General features: G+C 36.1%; 1 protein-coding gene and 2 pseudogenes across 1 annotated transcript; 1 reads left to right on the plus strand and 2 right to left on the minus strand.

Annotated features, from left to right (window-relative positions):
* Positions 1-644: 644 nt before the first annotated feature.
* RAP2C (RAP2C, member of RAS oncogene family) lies at positions 645-15,065 on the minus strand. The gene is made up of 4 exons (XM_016136814.2): positions 14,842-15,065; positions 13,888-14,705; positions 11,125-11,436; positions 645-3,172 (listed from the first exon to the last, which is right to left on the minus strand). The coding sequence occupies exons 2-3, from the start codon at positions 14,158-14,160 to the stop codon at positions 11,158-11,160; spliced, it is 552 nt and encodes a 183-aa protein (XP_015992300.1). The 5' UTR covers positions 14,161-14,705; positions 14,842-15,065; the 3' UTR covers positions 645-3,172; positions 11,125-11,157.
* On the plus strand, positions 8,604-8,721 carry LOC118608255 (annotated as a pseudogene).
* A 9,493-nt stretch (positions 15,066-24,558) lies between the features above and the next one.
* LOC118608389 lies at positions 24,559-24,677 on the minus strand (annotated as a pseudogene).
* Positions 24,678-25,069: the final 392 nt, after the last annotated feature.

A 25,069-nucleotide genomic window follows, 5' to 3' on the forward strand; every position in this document is an offset into this window, starting at 1 on the left:
ATAAGATATTCTCTAAGTACTATGACAGATATGTAAACATGTCCATTTTTACAAAAAAATAAATTTAATCTAGTCCATATACATTTAGACAGACAGAATTGTCCAACTTCAAAGAAAAGATTATGGTTTTATAAAACATCGAGTAAAAAATCTGTTCAGTTCAATGATTTAAAAATATTGATTTATGCAGTGAATTGGCAAACATTTCCCTGGGTAAAATAAAATAGCTTAATTATGTTGAATGTTCTTAATTTATTATTTCAAAATTTAATTATATTGTTTAATACTGTCTGAAATTTCCTATACATGGACATTTCCCAGCCATCAGATTTGTGGGGCCACTTTCTTGATATGGGTCAAATCATATACATTATAATTTTGTACTCATTATTATTTCTAATTTATTTATATTACTCAATTAATTACATATTACATTTTTAGATATCTCAGTTTTTCTCCACATATGCCAGAATGATAAATTAAGGACACAAGTGAACATTCAACTTATTCAAACATGTACTGCAGTACATATTATCATTTTGATAAAAGGTGATGGCTTTCAGTTATAATAAAGTGATTTACAAGCTAGCAAATCTATGACAAGTAGCAATATATCAAATAATTCAAGAAAGCAACCACAGTAATACAGATATCTATTTTATTAAAAAAGTTACAAACAGGTGGACTGCAAGGGTCATCTTACAAAATGACAAGAATGAAATCTATTGGAAAAATTTTATTTTTACAAATCTTTATAGGTCATTGTTCAATGTTTGTACTTGTTATTTGAAATTTTTACCTTTTATTCATAAAGTTACAGTACATTTGATCCTTGATAATAGGTTACAGGATTTTATTTTCAGAGCCCTACTGCAGTGATTTGAACAATCCTAAACAGATGCCATAGTAAAGACGAGACATATATTGCATTTAATATTAATTTATTATACTAATAAGCAACTCGACATGCAATCTATTGAGGAAGCTAAAATAACTTTTGGTCCCTTTTCTTAAAATGTGCTGGAGAAACCACCTTTAAATCACTCTCCCCTGATTCCTGTGATCCTAAGTGAATTCAAGTTAAATTTGCTGCAGAAGTTAGTGACAGAGAAAGACAGGGATGGAGAGGAAGAAGAAGGGAGGAAGGGAGAAAGACAGAGAGAGAGAAAGGGAAAGAATAAGAACTATCCATAGGAAAGAAACACTGTATAAAAAAATCCATCTTCAGAAAATTTAAATCATCATGAATTATTTGATTCCTTTAGAATTTCACATAGCTTTAAGATGAACCACAATCACTTAACCTACTTTGAACTGAGTGTTTGGTTTTAAGTTAGGTATTAAAGTGCAAATTTAAATCAGGTAATCATTTTAAGCAGTTAATAAATATAGAACAATGTTTCAAGTGCCTCCACTCTTACAATCTCACCATAAAATTCAAACTTTAAGATCAATAGTTCACTCTGAGGGAATTTGATCAGGAATCAAATACAACACGATTTAAAAAAAGGAAATCAAAGTTTAATCAATTTCTATGCAATAATTAATGGTCATGCTGACCAATAAATCACATAAATGTAGATATCGCTTTATTTGAACATCACACAAAATATAAATTTAAAATTGCCATACCCTTCCTTAAACCATCACTGCATATATTAGAGCTTTCCTTGACAAAGTTATTGAGCTATTATTACAGATCGAAAGTATAGTTTTGGTTTTTGTTTTGTTTTGTTTTATTTAGAAGCATGTTCAAATGACTAAAGCTGGGCTCCTAAAATGGAGAACTTTGGTGCAGTAGGTGAGCTGCAGTTACTAAATTCTGCAAATTAAATGCACAAAACTAATATCAAATAAAAACCCAACAACAAAATACTGTTAAACTTATAAAATTTAAAAATCATTGCTAGAAAAAGCACTCATTGTCATGATGTTAAAACTGAACCAAACTAAACCAAAAGATTACTCTTTATAAGTTTCCCTTCTGTTTCTATACCTGTGTTACTGATAAAATGTTCAAGTATTCAGACAAAATGTGCTGATTAGGTAAACAACATGGAAGGCAATGGCTATTAGAAGAACATTCGCACACACAAAAAAAGCCCAGAGACTTAGTGCTGTCCTCCTTGTTACACATATTTTTGTCTCTACTACAAACATGCTTCTTGAGAGATAACTAAAAAAGCAATTGTAATAGTGCAAGAAAATTTAACAAATATTGCTTTAAACTATTATTCAGAAAAACAAATATTAACAACTAGCAAGTGTATATGATTTTACTTGAATTCAAATTTACACATGTGGAAGTAGATATCAATTATCAGCCTTACAGGCAAAGCTGAGCTGTTTAGGTATACAAAATTAATTTACCATGGATACAATATCCCTTTTCAAAGGCATTACTAAGAAGGTCATAACTAAATTTAGAACTTTACAGAAAGGAAAATGTTACTGCTGCAATTTGATGCTGTAAATGAGATTAACACATGTGAAAACCTAATGTAATCAAATGCTTAGCTCTTTAGCTAAATTCTCTATAATTAATTTTAAATATCAATTGTAAGTTTCAGAACACGTTCACTATGAAAACACATCAACAAACTGCACTTGAAGAAAAGGAATATTCCATCCATAGAGGTAAAATGTGATCTTTAGTTTCTTTTTACAACACTGCCACACGTAAACAAAGTCTCAAAGTATTAACCAACCATTTAAAGGAGAAAGATACTACAAATAGAATGAAGCACTGGTGCGAGGTAATATACAGAAGTAACCATTTGCTTAAGGCTCAATTTCTTCTCCATTATAATTTTCTTTTAAAAGGCATTGAGTAGGTAATACTGAGTTTGAGTATTTAATAAATACAAGTTGAGAAACTGATTAAAGAAATCAATTAAAATATTAAAAATTAATTTTTGCATATTAGCCATCAAGAAGAACTTAGAAAGCTACAAAAGGACTGATTGATAAAGAACAGATTTTAAACATGTGGTAAACGTGCTAAGCATTCCTGTTTAAGGTCTATGGATTTTGAAAGCCAAAGACCTTATGCATTTAATTAGATGTACGGCAACATGCTGTAATAGAGACAGGTTTACCAAGGCTCAGTTCTGCAACCCAGGTCGTAAAGTTCTCCAAAGCAGCATCTGTGCAAATTTCCTCTGAGTTTTATCTGCAATTAAGATAAAAATGTCATAAAAATGTAGAAATATATACTACCATTTAAAATGAGACACTGACAACAGATCTATATACACATGGAAGTAATATCAGAATAACTACCTTAAGGTGGAATTTCACTGTTCATCACCAGTTTAAGTAAAAAAGTAATTTTATGTGGTCCAAAAAAGTCATTAAAAATTAGAAACACTATAACGATGCATTGACTATAACTACTCTGGTTTATTTTTTTAGTAGTACTATCCTTTATGCTTGTATTAGACTTTACACAATATTAAAAATGCTCTTAGTGGTTTAAAAGACCTTACAGTATAAAAGTGGCAAATGTTAATTCTACTTTGAATTTGATGTTTATATTTTAATAGAAAATGGTATTAGAATTAAATGCATACAAATTATGAGCTAACTTAACAATATGAAAAGTCTTCTAAAATTTAAGGTTTTTTTTAAAAAAAATTAAAATTAGAAAATGTAATTCCATCAGGGTCTAGCTATTGAGCACCTACTAGGTGTCCCAACTTGGTTTAGATGCTATGTGACAGCAATAGTTTGTATTTCTCACTCTGGTCTGCCCTTTTGGGGACATTCTCCCAACCATAGGAACTTCTATACTTGGGATGTCTCAGTCTCTGCTCTTATAGTCAATAGATTTCCACCCTTCTAATTAATACCAAGGGGAAAAAAATCTATCATTCAGACACAATGTCCTTTAACTGTGCTGGATCACCGAACAGCATTTAGGGGAGTGGGATTACATTTGTTTTATTAATGTAAAAAATAAAAATTGTTAAATAAAACCAGAAACAAAGAGTAGAATAGCTACTGTGAAAGGATGCCAAGTGAAACCAATTTAAGATCATCTAAAGGCTCTACTAATGTTTATACATGTATAATTTTAATTTCATTTGACAGCTTTACTTAGTGTTCAAAGAGCCTGAGAAAACTCTTTATTAGAAGCTATATCATAAACATAATTAATTTAAAACAACATCTCTCTGCTCATTATTATTATAATTCTGTCACCTATACACATGAGGAAAAACAGACAAAAGTCTGCCTCTTTAGAAATTATAGAAACATTTTTCTTCCAATTAAAATTAAAACATTTTTTACATTAAGGGAAATTAAGTAGGACAGTGGTTATTTAAGCTTGGGCAAGTCCACTTTCCTCATTATTAAAATAAAGATAAAAATTACTTCTCCAGATATATCATAACGCAGTATGTGAAAGTACCATATATGTCAAATGTCGGGTTTTCTTTTTTCATTTCTCAACTATGTTATAAATTTCTAGAAGACCAGAATTATGTTTTTGATATCTCGACTAAAGACTGTCCTATTTTTTCAGCCTCATTTGAATTTTCATACCTATGTAAACATAACAGTATCTCATTTTTATGCAATTTTTGGGAAGACTTTTCAGGAATTCACACTAGACTTTCCTCAATAATTTGAATTTAAATTTGCTATAAATTTTAATCCATGTTTTTCAAAATAAACAATTATAAATATTTGGGATTTTCAAATATGATTATATCTCTTAAACAGTGAATATTTATAATATAATTATGATTTAATAGTTTAGGCATTCTCTGAAATGAAATTGAGAAAGTAGTGATTATTTATTTCTAGCCAAAATAAACACTAAGAATACAAACCACCTTGCTAACCATAATCCACATTAAATAAAAGGTGATATATGCATTATTTACCACCCTCTAAAAACCTGGTTAACATTTGGTCCATCCACAACCAACAGGATTACAATACTCCTGTGAAATCAAGAGACATAGATAAATTCCAGGTCAGACTCAACAATCTTAATAGGAAGTATACCATTAAACAAAGTATTAATATTAGCTACTTTTCAAATGAGTAATAAATTTTAATTTTTTGCAGGAATAAATCCTGAAGCAAAAGCTTGAATTAAGCAAAAAGGACCATCTCTCTCAGATTAGAATTTCACATAATGTAAAATGTAAATGTTATTGCTCAATGTGACAGCAAAATTTTCACCTTACTAACAACTCTCATTAATTAAAAAAACATTCTAGAAGTTTTAAAGGTAGCTGGTCGACCACAGACACATTGCAAAAGTATTACTTGCTTCTTGTGAGACACAAGTAATTCTTGTCCTTACTCTTGTTTCCAGCAAGACACCCAGTATATCTTACCTCTAAAAGCTTCTACTAAAGTTTTGCACAACTGGTTTTATTGTTTCACCTTTTTCTAATTATATTTTGTTATGGAAGAGTACAATAAAAATATATCCCAAACAACAGTCCAAACTTTTTATTCAGGAAATTATGCAATAGGGTCTCCCAAGTTGGGTAAATTGGTACACAAGAGTACCAAACACAGAATGAAAGAACAAAGATCATTATTTATGTCAGCATGAATATAAGGGAGATTCTTGATTTAAGACAAGCACATCATTTCAAGTGGCAGCAGAATTACTGGGATATTAACAAAGCCTCCTGAAAAGCTTAGCCATTTATGAATGTCTTTCTAGCTTAGCTGCATTTACCATTTCTAAATACAATGGTATTTACTAGCATTCTTTTGAGCAAATATAAATGTGCAATCATAATCAATTTTAATTTTTTTCCTGTTTACAATGTGATATTCTGGGGATTAAACAAATTGGAAAAAAAAATAACTTACCTTCAGTTTGTACTTGACATTCTCATATCCAAGTTAAATATTAGTTATATTAGCAAAACACTAGGCTAGAATTCCATTGATAGAAGTTAAATATCTTGTGTCTCTATCTAATTTGCATAATACTCGTGAAGCTTATTTGGGGAGTAGAGTGGGAGGACTAGGTCATTAAAAGTGCTCACCTGACATCCATTAAACATAGACAGCAAAAGCTGAACCTATGGAACAGAATCCTTGAATGAAAGTATAATAATGCTTTAAGGAGAACATGCACCATAAAGGTTTATGATGAACCCAGGGTTGGAGCAAATGGATAAGCAATTTTCATGTCTTAAACCTAAAACCTCTGTAAGTTTAAATTAATATGAGTTCAATTCTGAGATCTCAAATAAAATGGCCATGTTCACTGGTAATAAGCAACAGTGCGAGTCTAATAATCTGATCCTAGCTTTTAATTATGAACTAGACCAGCTAGGGTACTGTTCCCCTCAGCTCCAAATTGTTTTTTCAGAATCTGATATTCCTAAGATTGTGGCTAATCAAAGGAATTTGGGAGAATGTTTTTTGGTAGGGTAGATTTTTCAAACAGCTGGCAGGACTTAAGTTTTTCTTAATGATATTATCTTCTGGATTCTAGAATTCCACCGAGAAGTAATCCCATGAGGGAAGTTGCTCCTGAAGTATGGCTAGAGTACTTCCTGGGTGGCAATTCTCCAACTACATGATGCAATTTTTGTTAATTCTACTGATGGTTCATTCTAAGCCAGAGAGGTAATGAAGTAAAACTGAATGGCTCATACGCATTTAATTCTGCAATAAAAGCCTAATCTTGAGGTTAAAAGGAAGCAATTAAAGAAGGAACAGATATACAAAAAGTCATTCTAATCACAAGACACCTTCCCATCCGGAGCATGTCTAACTAGGTACCTATCCACTGGTAACAGTCCCAAACCATGAACCTTGTGGGGGGGGGTCAATAAAGGTCTGAGAGAATTATTGGGGCAGAAAGGACAAGGCAACTTTGTTCTTCCCTATCACCCAGGGACATTTCAGGTCTTCATAGCACACCCTACCCCCCCCCAATACATGCTTCTTCCTCCATTTAGGGCTGCCATGCTACAGGCTCCATTTGAACTGGATGACAAATGAGCTATATTCCCTGTTCAAACTGATAAGCAAAATAGGGCAGAGAAAAAAGTATCTATCTTAGCTGTAATTTCTGCAACAGAATTCCACCCCAGTGTTCTACTGATATGATTAATATTTAACTTGGATATGAAAATGCCAGCATTTTAAAGTATATACACTGTGATTTAATTTTCATGATTTTCTCCTACATTTGCTAAATCACTAGATATCATATTTAATTAATAGTTGGAAAAACAATTATAAACAATTCTAATTTCATACATTTATTTCTTTTAAAAAATTAAAATACTAATAAATTCCACTGTGTTCAGAAATAGTAAGGCCAGCTAGACTACAATGATCTTCTTACATAGTTCAGCCTTTCAGGAGCCTTTGTTAACATCCTGAGCATTCTGCTGCCATGTGAAATGATGTGCTAGTCTTGAATCAAGAATGCCCCTTTTTCTTCGAGATGACATATATAATGAACTGAGGCTGACATAAATAACGATCTTTGTTCTTTCAGCTTGATTCCTAGTGTTTGGTATTCTTACAAGAACCCGTTCTACAACACACAGAGAAAAATAAGATCAAATCTTGCAGAGGGTCTCCAAACCATAATGAATAACACAGTTTTATTCCTATTTTTTCAATACTGGACTGATATATAGGAATCCTTGAAAACCCTGCTTGCCAAAAGGGCATTTATCAAACATTCAGATTTAAGGGATGACTTTACCGCACTTCCTACCTTTCTTTCAGGGAATCAACAAAATATTTGAGGATATTATTTTGCTCCTTTTTTGGCATTCCCTCTATGGATGCTACTGCTCCCTAATTCTAAATCAGTGGTTCTCCAGGGAAGATTTTGATCCCCAGGGGACATCTGGCAATGTCTGGAGATATTCTTGCTTTTCACACTTGAGGGCAGAGGGAATGCTATGGCATCTAGTACAGGGATGCTACTAAACATCCAACCCTACCAACAATAAGCCCAGAATGTTGAGAAACCTGCTCTAACTGGATGTGGTCTCTCCTTTCCTTGAACCCTCCTTAGCACTGTGATTTACTTCTTTTAAAGTGTTATGAGATTATTAATAAAACATCCATCATTCTCAACAACGGTATACCAAAACAGCCAACTGTTAATTATTCACACTAACACAAAGGAGCTATGATGTAGTTAACAAAGGCAAAACTGGGCTGCAACACTGACCTGGGTTTCTATTATACTGCTGCTGCAAAGTAAAAGAAGTCCTTCAAAATACTTGATGGCAGGCTCCTCAGGTCAGTAGGGAAACCAGTCATGAAAGCAGCACATAAAAAATTTGGCCTTGAATCTAAACTTACATTAAGATTACTGTCAGTAGGAGGGTGAGGAAACAATCCTGGGAGCCATGCAGATAAACAGGTGTTGAGCAAGAGACTGGTGACCCAAATTAAAGGGTGGTAAGAAATAAATGTGAGGAATTATCAGAAGCAATTCTTAGAACACTCTTAAAATTTCCCTTTCAATTAAAAGCAACCAATTTACAATAATCACAGTCCGAATTACCCAAGTCTTACTATTTCTAATTTAGACAAGGCACTTTTCTAAATATTAAGGATAAGTATTTCTCAAATCACTTTTACTTGTCTACAGCCATGCCACCCTGAACATGCCCAATCTTGTCTGATCTTGGAAGTTAAGCAGGTCGGGCCTGGTTAGTACTTGTATGGGAGACCACCTAGGAAGACCAGGTGTTGTAGGCATTAAAAAAATCACCTTTACTTGTCAAAGTTTGAAATTCAATCTATATCTGGGACTGACAGACTACAGAGCTCCAAGACTCAAGCTACAGGATTCACAATCCATCGCCTATTTTTTTAGCTAAATAGTAAGCCAGCACAATGACAAACTTTACAAACCTCAGATTACAGATTTCCGTACAATCTTACTTGATGTCATAAAAAAAACCCTGCATATAATGTAGTTTGTTCTAAAATATCTTGGTCAGGGAATTCCCTTTAATATTTTCAGAAATTCAGCTGATTACATATTTTATTTCAAGGCTTGCACTTTCAGTAATGGATTCTTCTTAAAAAAATGAAAACCAAATTTCACACAGGCAACTTGACCCATTATTATAAAAAATCAGCAATTATTGTTAGTATTTTCTGATTTTTAGTAATTAATAAAAAATGTGGAGTTGGCTTGAAATATAAATATAAATATATTCATTCATTCCTGTAGGTAGCCAACTAGATTAAAAGTAATCTAGATCACAAAAATTGCAAAATAAACTCAGAAATAATCCAGAATAAGAAAGAGTTAAAAATTATCCATTTGCCAATTTGAGACTATTGGCCCTCCACATGTATGAGACTAGTTTTATCCAGTCTACTTTCTATAGCTATCTACAATAATGATAAAAAGAAAATTGGGAACATTTGTGGGAGCTGGTTAATTTTTTTTATAAAGATGATAAAACTAAAACGTGTATACTCTGCCATTTGCTCAGTTAAAAGTATCAAAGAAACAGCACAATGGTGAAGATGCAATCATTACACAGAACTTGTTCAAACTTGAAGCTGGCTTACAGTTTAAAAGAGATTGTGGAAACAAGAACATGGGACTTGATCATCTACATACATCTACTCCTGCCTCAAAAGACTATACTGTGAGTGCAACACTATCACCAAAATATATATGCCGAACAGTGACTTTATAAGGTAACAGATGTTGCTCGGTTTAATAAATGAGTGCTCATCATATTCTGGTATGTTGGAAAGGTGATGAATGAAAGAATTTTGAACAAAGCATTGTTGTCATCCTTCATTTTCAAAGATGACACCACCTGACAGGAAATCTTGCATGAAAAGATAAATAAGAGACTGTTAGTTGTCCCCCCCCCCCAGGGAGCACATATAAAGCCAGACCTTTGATTAAGAATCATCACTGTGATCTGAAATGCCTGTTGCCATTTGCAACACTGCCTCCCACACTTGAGGTCAGTCTTGTATCAAAACAATCAATTCCACTCCTGATGTTGTCAAGCTAGTCAGGCATCTGTTGTGGTTTCTCAGTCATCCAGGCTATTGGCTGTTTTAACTCATTATTTAAGGGTTACTGTCTAAGTGAAACTATCTGCCCAATTACAATCTAAATTTAGAAATCATGATATGAATAAAATAATCTCATTTTAAAATGCTCAGAAAGTTTTCTATAACTTAACTTTCAAAAACTCATTCATTTAAAAAAAAAAAGCTTTTTGTTGGTATATTCAGCAAAACTCTTTTTGTCATGAAACTCTCAGAAATCCAGCCCTTCCAAGTCCAGACAACTTCAAGTCCTTGGTTCTTTCCTAAAGGAAGTCCAATTACAGTTGGACTTTACTTTGTGGAATAGATGACTTTCTGAAGGCTGTAAAAATAACTCTGTAAATTGCATCTTATTATCATTTAACTCAATGAAAATTTTGAAGGTTTTGTTATCGTTTATTAACTTTGTTATTTATTAAAATGAATAAAAATGTTTCCTGGGCTTACGATTATCCCTTCTAACACATCACAGATGACTTTGGCAGATTTTCATTTGGGCCATATATTCACAATGAACTCAAGGTACATTGGGGCACTATAATTTGTTATTATAAGAGGTCGCTTAAGTCCCTCAAGTGCAAGGTACAGACAAACTTGATTAAATAATCATCCTGTTAAATCAAGCATTTAGGTTATTAGTAAATTGATTTCAATTATAGCAGCTCTCTAGCACAGGATAAAAAAGGGTAGAAAACACAAAACTAATCATCTTCCACAATTATTACTGGATGTTCTCCTATGCATTCTGGATGCAAAACCACCAAAACATTGAAAAGATGTATTATCCTTTAACTCACACTACCCCAAAGGAATGTTATCAATCAAGCAGAGAGAGAATGGTAACTCACTTAAAAAAATCTTGATGGGAATACGAGCAATTTCTTACCCATATTTTGTTTATCTGTATTTTTTTTAGATTTTCTGCATTTAATGTTGACTACTTTGTGCTAAGAGAAATGCTATTTTAAAAATAAATTTAAGGTAGTGCAATAGGTATTAATATTAATGAGTTTTTTGTTATATCAATAAAAACCAAAACACTCTCTGGCTCATAAGTTTCCATCAACAACTAACCTGCTCGGTATGGCCATGATTGAGGTTATCTTTTTACTGGACAACACAAGTTGTACAACACTGATCTTGCTTCTCGGGCAGGGATGAATAGTTCATTTGTCTCACGATCTCAGCAAAAAGTTCATCCACCATTGATTTACTTTTTGCCGATGTCTCCATGAAAGGACAGCCCCATTCTTGAGCCAGAGCTCTGCCTTCTGAAGACATAACCTCTCTTTCTGGTTCCAGATCCACTTTGTTTCCTACTAGGATTAGTGGGACTTTTTCATATCTCTTCACTCTGACAATCTGATCTCTCATTGGCTTGATATCCTATTCAAACAATCACAAAGAGAAAGAAAAAATTATGCTATTTGAATAACCATAATAGAAGTATTACTATCTGACAATAAGTCAACTTTCAGTGAGTATAGTAAGCCAAATCCAAAATAAAACCACACACCCAAATAGAGAAAATGTCATTTTCTCCATTGAAGTAGGAACTAGATAATCTCCACTGATCCTACCTGCTGGGTTTCTGTCATAAATATAAAATGTAGGTTGCACACTAACCTTAGGACTTACTTAATCACTTCTTTCCCACAGTCTATACTAATTTAAAAAGCAAGATTCCAAATATGATGAATCCATTCATATAACAGGGTGTTTGGCCATTTCCTTAAACCTGCTGACTTACCATCACTCCTCCTAACACCTCAGCACAGGATTGTAGCGTCTATGCATTCCTAGCCATTTAGCAAAAGTGCTTGGGAGAAAGTGTTTACAGTGGGAACAAAAGCACTGCCATGCCTAGAAGACCAAAGTTTAAAACAGATTCATACACTTATATATTTCATTTGAAATTTAATGGTATTCTTTTATCTCGGTAAAACCAAGCACCTTAAAATATATATAAACTACTGTAACAGTGAGCTGCTCCTGGGAGGGAAAAAACAGAGTGGGAAGTCATACATTGCCTACGTACTGGTTTACAATTTGAATTTTCTCCCAAGTGTATTACTTTTTCTAAGTTATTACAATTAACTACAAAAGATATGAGCCTTAGGAATTCTCTAGTAGCATCAACTTTGGGTGGGGAAAGTACTGACTAAAGACAATATTATAGATTTTACACTAACATTACAATTTTTTTTGATTTTTCATAACTTAAAAGGTTTAACTTAAATATAAACATATGTTTAAGTCAAATTGTCACAGTGAACAGAATATCCACACGCTCAATGAAGGAAAAAGAAGAGACTGAAAATTTACAAAACCACAGTTATTTGATATTTGCAACAATTTTGTTTGACCATGTATCAACTCAGCCTTCTAGGTTAAGCTTCTTTTCCTGGTGTGTGTCTTTATGGAAACCAAGTTCAGCTGAGAATCGAAATTTATGGCATTTTGGTTCAAAAGTTTAAGTTACTGTTGAAATAATGGCAATTTTTCATTCTCTATTTATGTCTGTAACAGAAGTAGATATAATAGAGATCTCATGAAAAACCCTTCCAAAGACTCAAAAGTAAGCTAATGGAATAACAAATCTCTCCAGGATCCTTCAGAAAGAAAATGCCTGTCAAGTAGCACCTTTGGTACTTTGGTACTTTTGGGGGAAAAATGCTTTTATGATACTATTGCTTTTGAATTTAAGCCTACATAAAATGAAATTTTGAGTTTGGTCAACTTAGATTCATTTACCCAGAATTTATCTTTAAAAGAAAAAAATCCTGAAGGGCCATACCTGGTTACTGAAAAAGTTTACTATAGTACTTTAATTTAAAATACTAAGAAAAGTGGAATCAGCACATAGGCTTGACTAAAGCACTTAATGTCTCAAGTACCAACATTACCTGCATACTTTTAAATGAAGAAAAAAAATCCATTTCCTAAATCAATGAAAATTAACATAATGGGTCAATATGAGGTTATTTCCAAGAAATAAATAGAAACATTTATTACATCTTTTAAAATAATGTTAAACCTTTGTTTAGTCTGTCTCCCAATGAAGGACAGGACAGATTTTCCGAGGAAACTGGACCATCTCCAGTTTGGCCACCCAGCCGAGGTTAGGAATCTGCACTTGTTCAGTGTTCCTAGATCCATGTATTTTATATAAATGAAAACGCAGTCAACTTTTATCAGAAACAATTTCATAAGTGCTGAAAAAGAATCATTCTACCCTTTTGTTGGTTACTAATTCCAGGGACTAGTCTTTTCAATTACTAACTTTTCCTTCACATGTCCCCAAGTAAGTAAAATAACTAGAAGGCAGGTCTTGTGTTCTTAGTCTTGCAGCAAAAAGATTTACGAATCTGGCTGAGAAACTCAGAGAGAGGGTGCTGGGAAAAGCAGATACTGAGGAGTTATCTGTACAACAATTAATGGGCTCCAAATAATTTTCCTTCCAAAGTGCTCTATTTATCCAAGATTATCTGTTGATGTTGTTTTGTTGAGTACAATAGTACTTACTGAATTAAACAAGCAACTTCAGAAGGTTATATTCCAAGCTAAATATACACAAACTGATCTATTTCTTTTTTCCAACCCTTTCCACTTCTTTTGACTTAAAAATAACTTTAAAATATTTGTTGACGTTTGCTACTTTAGTACTCTCTGTAGAAACAACAATACTTTTTTTGTGCCAGGAGTAACCTCAGAAATGCGCCATGTCTAATTTTCAAAAGCAAAACATAGTTATTAACTCACGGTTCAAGCAAACCAGAAGTAAAAGGAAGATTACCACACCCCTTTCTAACAAATTTCAAGACTTAGTTTGGTTACCTGAAAAGACTGTTGATTAACCAGACTATAAACCAGGATGAAACCTTGGCCGTTTTTGATGTAGAGATCTCTCATGGAGGCAAATTGCTCAGTTCCTGCGGTATCCAGAATTTCTAGCACCGACGGGGAAGAGTCCACTTCGATCTCTTTGCGGTAGAAATCTTCAATGGTGGGGTCATATTTCTCAATGAAAGTCCCAGTGACAAACTGCACAGTCAGGGCAGATTTGCCAACCCCTCCGCTCCCTAACACCACCACCTTGTATTCCCTCATGAGTCTCACCTTCACCAACTCCTACTCGATGGAGGGAAAATAATGCCCCGCTAGCTTCGGCGCGGCTCAGAGAAGCGGAAGGTGGGCGGAAATCTGCTAACTGGGGAAGAGAGTGCAGAGAAGCAGAGGGCCCAACGCGGGAAGAAGAGGAAGTTAAAGGTGGGGGAGGGGAGAGAGTGAAGTGTCTGGGTGGGTGGGGATGCGATGGTAATGCCCTTCCTATAGGAACCAAAGCCTAGGCAGGGGGCGTGGGGGAGGAGGGAGCGCCTGGAGAAGCCAAGCAAGGGTGGGGAGATGAAATGTCCCCCTCGAAGTCCAGGGATGAAGGCCGCAGATGCGCGGTGGGGGGGGGCCGCGGGCAGGCGGGCGTCGGAGGACCCCGTAGCTTGGGGCTGCCCGCACCCCTCCCCCGCCCTTTACACAAAGGGGCCCAGGGACCCCACTTCCTGCTTGCGCCGCTGAGCCGGCCAAAGCCTGTAGGCTCCGCTTCTGTCACTGCCGCGGGGCAGGTCTCTGCACTGGGCCTCCCGCGGACGTCGTCCGGCCTGCGATGGGGGAAATGGGCGCGCGTTACCCGCCTGACCCCCACCCGCCCCAAGCAAGCAGCCCGGGCTACCGCCTCCCTCAGCTCCCCCCTTCCCCCGACCCGTTGCCTCTGTCAATGCCGAAGTCACCGCTTACCCAGTTGTAAGCACCCGCCTGGCCGCCCAGGAGGCAGTCAGGCCAAGGCCATGGCCACGGGCTGGCTCCTCTGTCTCACCGCCGTCCCAGCGCTTCTGTTAGCAGATGAGAGAGGGGCGGGGGCCGCCCGGTGGCAGCGGTGGCCGCAGGAACTCCAAGCGAATCCACCTCTTTTTTTTCTCACCCCCCCCATCCCCCAGCACAAACCCGGAAAGGTTTCCCTGCCACACTGGCTGATGTGCCCCGGTTCCCCGGGACTGGACTGGATCACTTCCGGTGGGTAAAGTCCCACCTCTTCGGAAGAAGATGGGTGGCGCTGGGGCCTCGCACTGCTGAGAGAAATGGCTGGGGACAGTTTTTGGTCAGGGCTATGGCCTTGGCAAAGGGCCTCCCAGAGAATCTCCATCGCCCTTGCTTCTACTGACAGTCCCACCCCAAAAGCCACTGAAGCCCCTCCGCGTTTCAGCTGCCCCCAGCTCAGCCTGAGGGCTTGATCTGTTCATTGGCCTGTGCAAGACAACCAGTAATAATCTAATGACCTGGAGAATGCCAAACATCTCTGGAGTGGAAGTGGCAAGGGAAATAACAGTCAAGAAAGTTTATTCTCTTTGCTGATATTTCTTCCACGTGATGTTTTTCTAAGAAAGGTGTGCAAACTTCACGACTGTTGTGATTTCGTATGTGGTGTGTTTTACTTAGTCATGTCTGACTATTAAACATACAGAATTTTTATCATCTGGAAAATCTGCCTTGACTCTACCAGCAAATGCCAAAGTCACTCCTTTTCTTTCTTGTCACCAGACTAGTAAAACAAAAGGATTACAAATAGACTTACAGGTACTCTAACTCAGCTTTGCCTGTTTGAGTCCAATAGCTACATAGCAGAAAAGGTAATCAATATTCATGGAGGAGTTAACTGGAAATTCATTAAGCTTGGAGACTAACTTTATCTTTCATTATCTGCAAGCACAGCTGTTTGTATTGCTAGCTCTTCCACCTTAAAGTTTGTTTTAATGGCCATCCTCCTGTCATTGAAATTCAAAAGGGAAGGACTCTAGGGTTACTGTTTCTATTTTTAGATAAAATTGTTAGTTCTTACATATCTTTCTCTTAGCTAACTTTCTATTTGTAAACTTTGAGCCAGGTCACAGTCCCAGAAAGCTAGGTTTTATTTTAGGCACATCACTCCCTCTTTGATTCAAGCTCACTCACATCCAGAAACCTGAGAGATTTGGTAGCCAGTCAAGTTAAACTGAGTCCAAATTCCTTATCTGCAAGCCCTAATGACCAGACTATATGAAAAGATAGTCAAACCCAAATTATTAGATACTGATTAGAAAACAGGTAAATCATAGTAGTGTGAAGTCCCATTGTGTATCTCCCTAAGTATTCCCCAATGTCACTTACAGTATCCAAAGGACAGCTTAGTTCAATTTCTCCTTGGCCTAGGGTTGGTGCAATCTGTCCAGAAAAGTCCCCAGCTCTGGCTCCAGCTCACCCCAGTTCACCCCAGTCCTGCCTGATATCTAAGGCACTGCCCTCTGCTGGAAGAGATTTGGTCTATGAGTTATGAGGCTCCCCATAGGTCACTCACTGATCCTTCCACATATGCTCTTGTTACCTGATTTGGAGCTCTGGTGACCATCTCCCTGACTGTCTCCAGACTGTCTGGTGGAACCCATAGCCCTGCACCAGCCCTGTTTGTAACTGAGTGGAAATTCCTCTTCTGATCCAGCAATCAGTGTTGAGCATAGTAGCAAGTCTCTGCACTGTTATTAAACTGTCAAAACAGGGAGCTCTTCTTCTTGATGTTATTCCACCCGTTGGCAACTCTAATAGTTATGAATGTGTGGGTCAAAATGTTTGGGAGTTTTTTGTTTCTCCACATAGTGAAACATACTCCTCCCCTCAGCATAGAGTTCCGTTGGGTTACTCTCAGCAACTACAGGGTTGATACACCTCCCACTCAGTCCAAAGATCCTCCTAAACTTTCTTAGGAAGAGGATTTGTTACAGCAGTATTTAAAAAAGTAAACAATTGGAAGTAATTCAAATGTCCTTTAATAGATGATAAAAAATGTGTGTATGTACACTCACAAAATGGGATATTATGCAGTTACTAAAGAGAAAAGTAGATTCGGAAGTGCTGATATGAAAAGATGGCCATGATATAAGGTTGAAATAAAGAAAGATTCTTAACAAATATATAGTTGCTCTCATTTATGTAATTTATGTATGTGTGCGCAATATATAGTTATGCAGCCATTAAAATCTGAAACAGTCATTAATTATCAGTGAGGGGTATTATGAAAGGACTTTTATTTCTTCATAGCATTTTAATTTTTAAACAATCAGGAATTATTGGGGGAAAGGGAATAAATATAATTTTACAATATTTTTAAAGCAGAAATGAAAGAAAGTTGTTGATCATTGCTTTCTCAAAAAAATAATATCCTGACTGTATAGGGGTCAGTGCACAGGTCTGCCCAATTTAAACAACTCCCTCCCCCATCCTCTTCTAGTATATCTATCAATATATCTTCTATGTATATTTTTTAACTACTTCAAAAGTAATCTCAAGTATATACACCATTCTTTACCTTGCATTTTTTTTCACTTACTACATCTTGGTGATTTACCCATTACAGAACATATAGATCTACTTCACATTTTTTAATGGGTGAACCATGATTGAGTTAACCAGTTCTCAAGTGAAGGACACTGGTTACTTCTAGTTCTTTACACTGAATATTATATATATATATATATATATATATATATATATATTTTTTTTTTTTTGTCAGCTAATTTTCAGGTGAATTTCCAGTAGCTCAATAAATGAAACTAGTACTTGCATTTAAAATTCTTCTGGTAAATATTGCCAAATTGTCCTTCAGAAAGATCAACAATTCACATTCCTACCAACATAGTATGACTGGAACTGTTTCTTTATACCCTCAACCTAGGGATTTCTAATTTTAATATTTTATAGCTACTGTTACTCACTTTAGGGTGTTTTCAGGACTATCAAATTCGGGATAGTGTTATAAAAGAAATTTGGGCTTCAAAGCCAGAAAGTCCTAACATTGCCCTTTACCAGCTAGTTCTCCATTCTCCCATTTGTAAAGTTGGGCACAATAGCTGTATCTAACTTATAGGGTTCTTTTGCAAAATAATGAGACAATTTATTCAAATCACACAGCCATCCAAACACTAATTCCTTAATAAATGTAAACCGCTCAAATAATAACTTTCTACTCCCAAGGCTCAAAGATTGTGTTTGTGTGCGGGGGCAGGGGGGACTTTTTTAGAGAGTATGCCCTTGAGATTCAGAACTTTTGCTTTAATTCTGTATCAACCTCCACTCCAAAGTAATTGCTCAGGCAATTATATTCAAGAACACAGCAGATTTTACTCTACTGTGAAGACATCTTAGGGTATAAATTATATTCAGAATACAGATGTTGCAGGTACATAATCTCGTTTTATGCAATGAGTTTGCCACAAATTTAAAGTGTTGAACAGTTTGCTTCAGTCATCACTTGTTCACTTATCCCACCCTTCCAGTTTGCGCGTCCTTCAGTTTCGAGCCCTGGAGCTACTAATTATTCCGGATACTTTCCACTCACTTCCACCCTCCAAGTGAGCCCTCTTACCTTCCAGGTTCTTGTGGGGGTGGGGGTGGGGACAAGCCCTGTTATTTTCTTCCCAGTGCTTCCTTTCTCTTTTGCTGCCTTCAAGTTAACAGAAAGCTATCTTCTTTCTTTGCCTACAGAAATCTTCAACAGGGTTTTAGGAGGCCCCTTGATAGCTGGTTGTCCTGGGTTCTTTCTAGCTCCTTTCAGACTCTAAGATTCCAAATCCTGCCTCCAACTTCACCAGTTATTGGTTCTGTATGTCAGTCTCCCCAGGTATATAGAACCAACTTTATATCTTTATTGTTTTTGTCTTATTATTAAAAAATGTTCCTTGCAATTTTTTTAAAAAGCTATAATCCCACTACCCAAAGAAAATCACCATTATATTTTAGTGCTTTTTACAAAATTTTTCTCTGAGAGTAAAAAATATTTTTAAAATCAAGAATGGTGTCATATAGCTTTTGTAAGCTACTTTTTTTTTTACTTACTGAGACATCACGCCTGCATTTAGCATTAAAAATATTCATGCGTCCCTCACAGCCTGAGTATGCCTTCTTCTCCATAGCTTTAGCTTTCCTACAACCTCAAGTAACATTTAATCTCATTCAATATTGCCCATCTGGAATCTTCATTCAAACATTGGAATTTCATGGCAAGGTCTGCCTACCACAAGCCTGGGCCAGACAAACATTCCTATAGAGACATAAAACTTTTATTTTCCAGATATGACAACTGAGAAAGTTAGTTCCTCGGAACTCAGTGGGCTACTAGAGTGTACCTAAAACAGATAAGAACTCCTTAATCATTTTCCCTCTCCATTTCATCTTTAATTTCAAAGATAATAGGAAAGCATTTTGTAACCTATTAAGTATCAAATAAATTTAAGGAATTAGTATTAATACTAACTATAACCTTTTTTGTTCATTTTTGCATGTTTATTGGCAAGTTTAATCTGTTGTACAACCATACTCTTAAGTTTACTTGCTTCTGAACAACCGCTTGGAGGTGTTGTTGAAATACAGATGGCCAGGCCCCACCCCTAATTCTGGGGTAGAGCTGATAATTTACATGTCTAAGTTCCCAGATGATATTGCTACTGCTGGTCCAGGGACCACCCTTTAAGCATATCATTATCAAAAGTGGTAGGACTATATATTTGGATCTTCCCTGATTAATACTCATAAATTTATCAACTCATTCATTCATTCAACACACATTGATTGAACTTCTACTCTAGGCTAAGCACTTTGCTAGATAGTGGGAATAGAAAGATGGATAAGACACAGTGCCCGAAGGAGTTCATGGATTTTTGAGAAATACAGGCAATTAAATCAATATTTACATTATAGTGTGGCAAATGCCATGATAAAGATATGGCCAGGGTGCTCTGAGAGACTCAGGAAGGGCAACAGAGAAGGTTTTATGGAGGAAGTTTATTTGATTGGACAGTAGGCAAGGAGGTTAGAAGGGTTAGTAGGGGCTAGAGCCAGATAAAATCTTGTGTAGTAAGCTGAGTAGCTTGACCTTTTCCCTGAAGACTGTAGGAGGTCATGGAAGGTGACTTTGCAAAGGTAGGACAGTAGTGCACTGAGAAAAAGTAGGGGATTCAGCATCCAGGCCCAAGTCCAAATATTGTCTGTGCTGCTTGTATGACCTGGATCAAGTTACTTAACCTTTTCTGAGCCTCCCTTTAAGAGAAAAATAACATCTAACTTATTTTGGTGTTGCAAAGGTCAGGAGAAAGTACCTAAATGCCTGGCGTATGGTAGCCGTTTAACAGATGGTGATTATGATCAAGTTTGAACTTTAGAAAGCTGGAAGAAATGCTTATCAGATTATTTCAGGTTGAATCTACCAGGCTAGTTCAAACAGCAATGCTATATTTGATGTGGCGAATATAATGATGATTCATTGTTACAGACTATATGGCAGGCATTGTACGAGGTGATTTACACACATAATTTCATTGTATTCTTGTAATAACCTTAACTGTTAAGTGCTATTATTATTATTTCCAATTTTAAATGATGGGATTAAGACTCAGAGAAGTTAAGTAACTTGTATAAAGTAGCACAGCTTCTCAGTGGCAGAGCTTCAGTCTGACTCAAGTCAAACTGACTCCAGAGCTCAAGTCAGTCTGACTCCAGAGCCTACGCTATATTAACCACCTTGTTTCACAGAATTAGTTCTGTTTCTCAGGAGTATAGAACAGTGAATGGGTAGTGAGACAGTGTTAAATAATTTGGATTTCATTCTCCTATTTGTCTAACTTTGGGCAAGTCTTGTTGTTCCTAGTGATTTAATATTTGCTCTGAGAACATGCCTCCGTGACTTGCCAGGAGCCATTGACCTTGGGTCTGTGGCACATGCTGCTGATGCTGAGGTTGTCACAATTACCTTCAAAAACTGCCCTGAAACATTTACAACGAGGAGCCTCCTTCTCTTGCTACTGGGACCATATTCAACTCAATGGGAAAAGGCAGGGGATAAACATAATTATTTTTAATACTGTTTTATAAATAGTTATGGTTTATTAGGCATTTGCTATGTGCCAGAAATTTTGTAGAACACTTCGATCCTCACAGCACCCAAAGCAAGTACTATTGTCTTCATCTCTAGTTTAGAGATAAAGAAACTGAGACTCGGGGTAGTTAAGTAACTTACCTAAGATCACACAGTTAACAGAAGCAGATTCAAACAGAAAACTGGTACATTCATTTTTACAAATCTTACATTGAAAAATTTTTTTGGCTTTGCCTCTGTAGCTTTCAAACACAAACGTAATTCTTTTGAATGCTTCTGCTGCTTATGTGACTCAGTTACAACACAATAGTTCAAACCCTGTTTTTAAAGATATTTATTCAAATAATGTCTGTTTTTTCAAAATTATTACATATCATAAGAAGTCATTCTTTGACTATTACCAAAAAGACAAGAAATAAGTGTTAGTGAGGATGTGGAGAAAAGGAAACCTTTGAGTACTGTTGGTGGGAATGTACTTTGGCACAGCCACTATGGAAAACAGTATGAAGGTTCCTCAAGAATTTAAAAATGAAACTACCATCTGACCCAGCAATCCCTCTTCTGGGTTTATATCCAAAGGAAATGAAATCACTACCTTGAACAGATATCTGCATCTTCATTGCAGCATTATTCATAATAACCGAGACATGAAAATTACCTATGTATTGACAGATGCATGGATAAATAAGATATGGTACATATATGAATATACATGTATACCATGATATATATATATACATATATATACATGTAAATATATATATATATACACACACACATATATATATGTGTGCGTGTGTGTGTGTGTGTGTATATATATATATATTTACATTGTGTGTTCACATCCCATAGTTAGATTTATTTCTGTCACCACATATTTGACCCTTTTTACCCCATCTACTTCCCCCCTCCCCTCTGATAACCATTAGTCCATTGTCCATGTCCATGAGTCTCTGTTTGTTTGTCCTGTTCATTTGTTGCTTTTAGGCTTATATCCCACATATATGTAATATCATGTGATTTTCGATTTCTTTTCTGTCTGGCTTATTTCACTTAGCACAATTATCTAAAAAGTCCACTTATATTGTTGCAAATGGCAGTATTTCATCTCTTCTTATGGCAGAGTAATATTTCATTGTATGTATGTACCACAGCTTCTTTACACAATCATCTATCATAGGACACTTCAGTTGCTTCCATGTCCTGGTTACCGTGAATAAAGGCACTATGAACATCAGTAGATGTGAGTAAATACCCAGTAGAGGTATTGCTGGATCATATGGTAGATCAATTCTTAGTTTTTTGAGGAAGCTCCATACTGTTTTCCATAGTGGCTGTACCAATTTGTAGTCCTACCAGCAGTGTTTAAGGGTTCCTTTTTCTCTGCATTCTCTCCAACATTTGTTATTACTTTATACATTAATATTATTGATCCATGAGAAATAAAGTGAAATTCTGACCTACAGGGGCCTCCATATGTTCTCAAGAATTCCCCCAGCGGATAATCGAAATTAAGGCTAGAAAGAAATTGCATTAAAGTTGAATTCTCAGTCATGTAAAAAGACTGGTATCTGAATGCTTTAAAAGCCTGATATATAAATGTGAAAAATTGTGTGAAAAATTAATGTAAAGACTGATAATATTGTTTGCTAAAATAAATCATTATGTGTCTCATACTTATGGCAATGTATAAATATATATATTTTTCAATTCGGAGCAGCTAGCAGAATATACAGAGTTCTGGCACTGGATGTCAGCAAAATATTAAATTTGAATCACACACACTTTTTTTATTTTCAATGTTGTTATAGCAATCAAAATAAAATACATTTCCTGGATTTAAAAAAAAAAGAATATATAACACACATTTCGCTATGACAATGTCAGTGGGAGAAAGGCTGAGTTGCTGCTCCTCAAAGTGGGCACCTTAAGGAGATCACCATGGCTCAAGGAATTAAGTCTTAGTTTGACCTTCATCTTTGAATGATCTGGAATTCAATTTTTTTGTCACCTGTAAAGCTGAGGGATTAGAAGTTTGGAGGTGAGGGTGGAAAGGTGAACCAGTTCCTAAAAGTCGAAACAATAATTTTACACAGAGAAGTTTAATTTTCAAGCTGACCACATCACTTTTGTTCATCAGCTAAGTGAATACTCTTCCCGTATGGACAAGATAAACAAAATTAACTTAAAGGATCACTTTGCAATCCAAGGGACTTGGCTGATCCTAATAGCATTTCAAACTTACTATTTTCAATATTTAGCATATCATTGTTTTTTTTTAATCTCCGGAACTTTACCTCTTCTGCTTTCTATCACAGTAAATGGTGCTACCATCCATCAGAAAATAGAACTTTGGGTATTATCGTCAATTCTTCCTTCATCCTAGGTTCACACAATCAAACAATTACTAAGTCCTGCCAATTCTACCTCCTTAGTGTTTCTTAAAACTGTCCAGTCATATGTTTGCTCAAGTGCACAGAGAGATTTGAGAAACGTTTGTGTAACATCTCTTTTCTAAACTTTGTAATAGCCTCCTAAATGGTCCATAGGTCTCGAATCATTCCTTCAAACTTCCACCAGTGTCATGAAGCAAGTCTGTTTGAAGCAAGTTTGATTACATCTTTCTGCTGATTTCAGCAACTCCCTATCAAGATAAAGAGCAAACTTTTACGCACAGAATATAAGGTATTCTGGAATCTTATCCCTGATTACCTTCCAAGTACATCTCCTACCTTCCACATCCTTTATGTTTAAGTATAACTAAACTCATCATGGTTTTAGTAAATTTGCATCTAGTCTCATGGCTTTAAACATCATCTTATACTGCAGACTCCCAAATTTACATGTCTAGTCCAGAGCACTCCCCTCAGCTCTAGATCCATACTTACTTTATAGTTCTATACGTATGTATTCAAACATCTCAGATTTAACATGTCCAACACTGAACCTCAGTATCCACTTCTCCTCAAAAGAAATAGAAGAAAAATAAGGAGGATGGGGAGGAAGAGTAGGAGGAGGAGAAGGGGGGTGAGGAGGAGCAACAGCAACAGCAGCAGCAGCAGCAGCCCATGCTCCTCTTACAGGCCTAAAAATCTCAGTAAATAGCAATTCCAGCTGCTCAAGTCAAGCCTTGAAGTCATCCTTGAGTCTTCTGTTTCATAGTGTATCAGATCCATATGGAGAAACTGAAGGTCTTACTTTCATAATTCCCCTTTGCCTTGGGTTTGAACTGCGTGAGTCCACTTATATATAATTTTTTTCAATAAATACCTGTACTGTTTTCGATCTGTGGTTCAGATTCCGTGGATGCAGAGAGCTGACTGTATGCATTAATCTATGCCATTTTATACAGGGGACTTGAACGTGCATGGATTTGGATATCCAAGAAAGTGTTCTGAAACCAATCCCCCATAGTTACCAAGGGACAATTTAGGTTTGGGGGGAGGCAAAACTTATACTTGATTTTTTTTTTCCGGTGAGGCAATCCTTGGTTGACCTCAGAGATTGCAGGGACCTTGTCAGCTTACAATCCCTTGTTTTATTTTATTTTTTTTTTACACCTACAGCACCTGGTCTTCCTAGGTGGTCTCCCACCCAAGTACTAACCAGGCCTGACCCTGCTTAGCTTTTGAGATCAGACAGGATCGGGCTTGTTCAAGGTGGCATGGCCATAGACTATACTCTGCTTTCAATTGCATGAGAGTTAGCATCCCCTAACCCTTTTATTGTTTAAGGATCAACTGTATATCCAAATTTTGATCACTTCTTACCACCTCCACTGCAATGAATCTTGGTCCAAACAACCTTTTTCACTTTTCTGGATTATTGCTATAATCTCCTAACTGTTCTTGCTGCTATTGCAATTACTCCCTGCACTTACTCCTGATTCAGTGTCTTTTCAATACAGTGGCTAAATACTGTTACAGCCACAAAGCCCTCCAGTGGTTTCCCACCTCACTCAGAGTAAATTCAAAGTCCTTATGATTATCTCCCTACATGATAATAGGTACACTCCAGCACCAGCATTTGCATTTACTGTGCCATCTGTCTGAAAAGTTATTTCCCCAG

This window comes from Rousettus aegyptiacus, unplaced genomic scaffold (genome assembly GCF_014176215.1).
Source record: "Rousettus aegyptiacus isolate mRouAeg1 unplaced genomic scaffold, mRouAeg1.p scaffold_m13_p_9, whole genome shotgun sequence".
In the NCBI taxonomy this organism is placed as follows: Eukaryota; Metazoa; Chordata; class Mammalia; order Chiroptera; family Pteropodidae; genus Rousettus; species Rousettus aegyptiacus.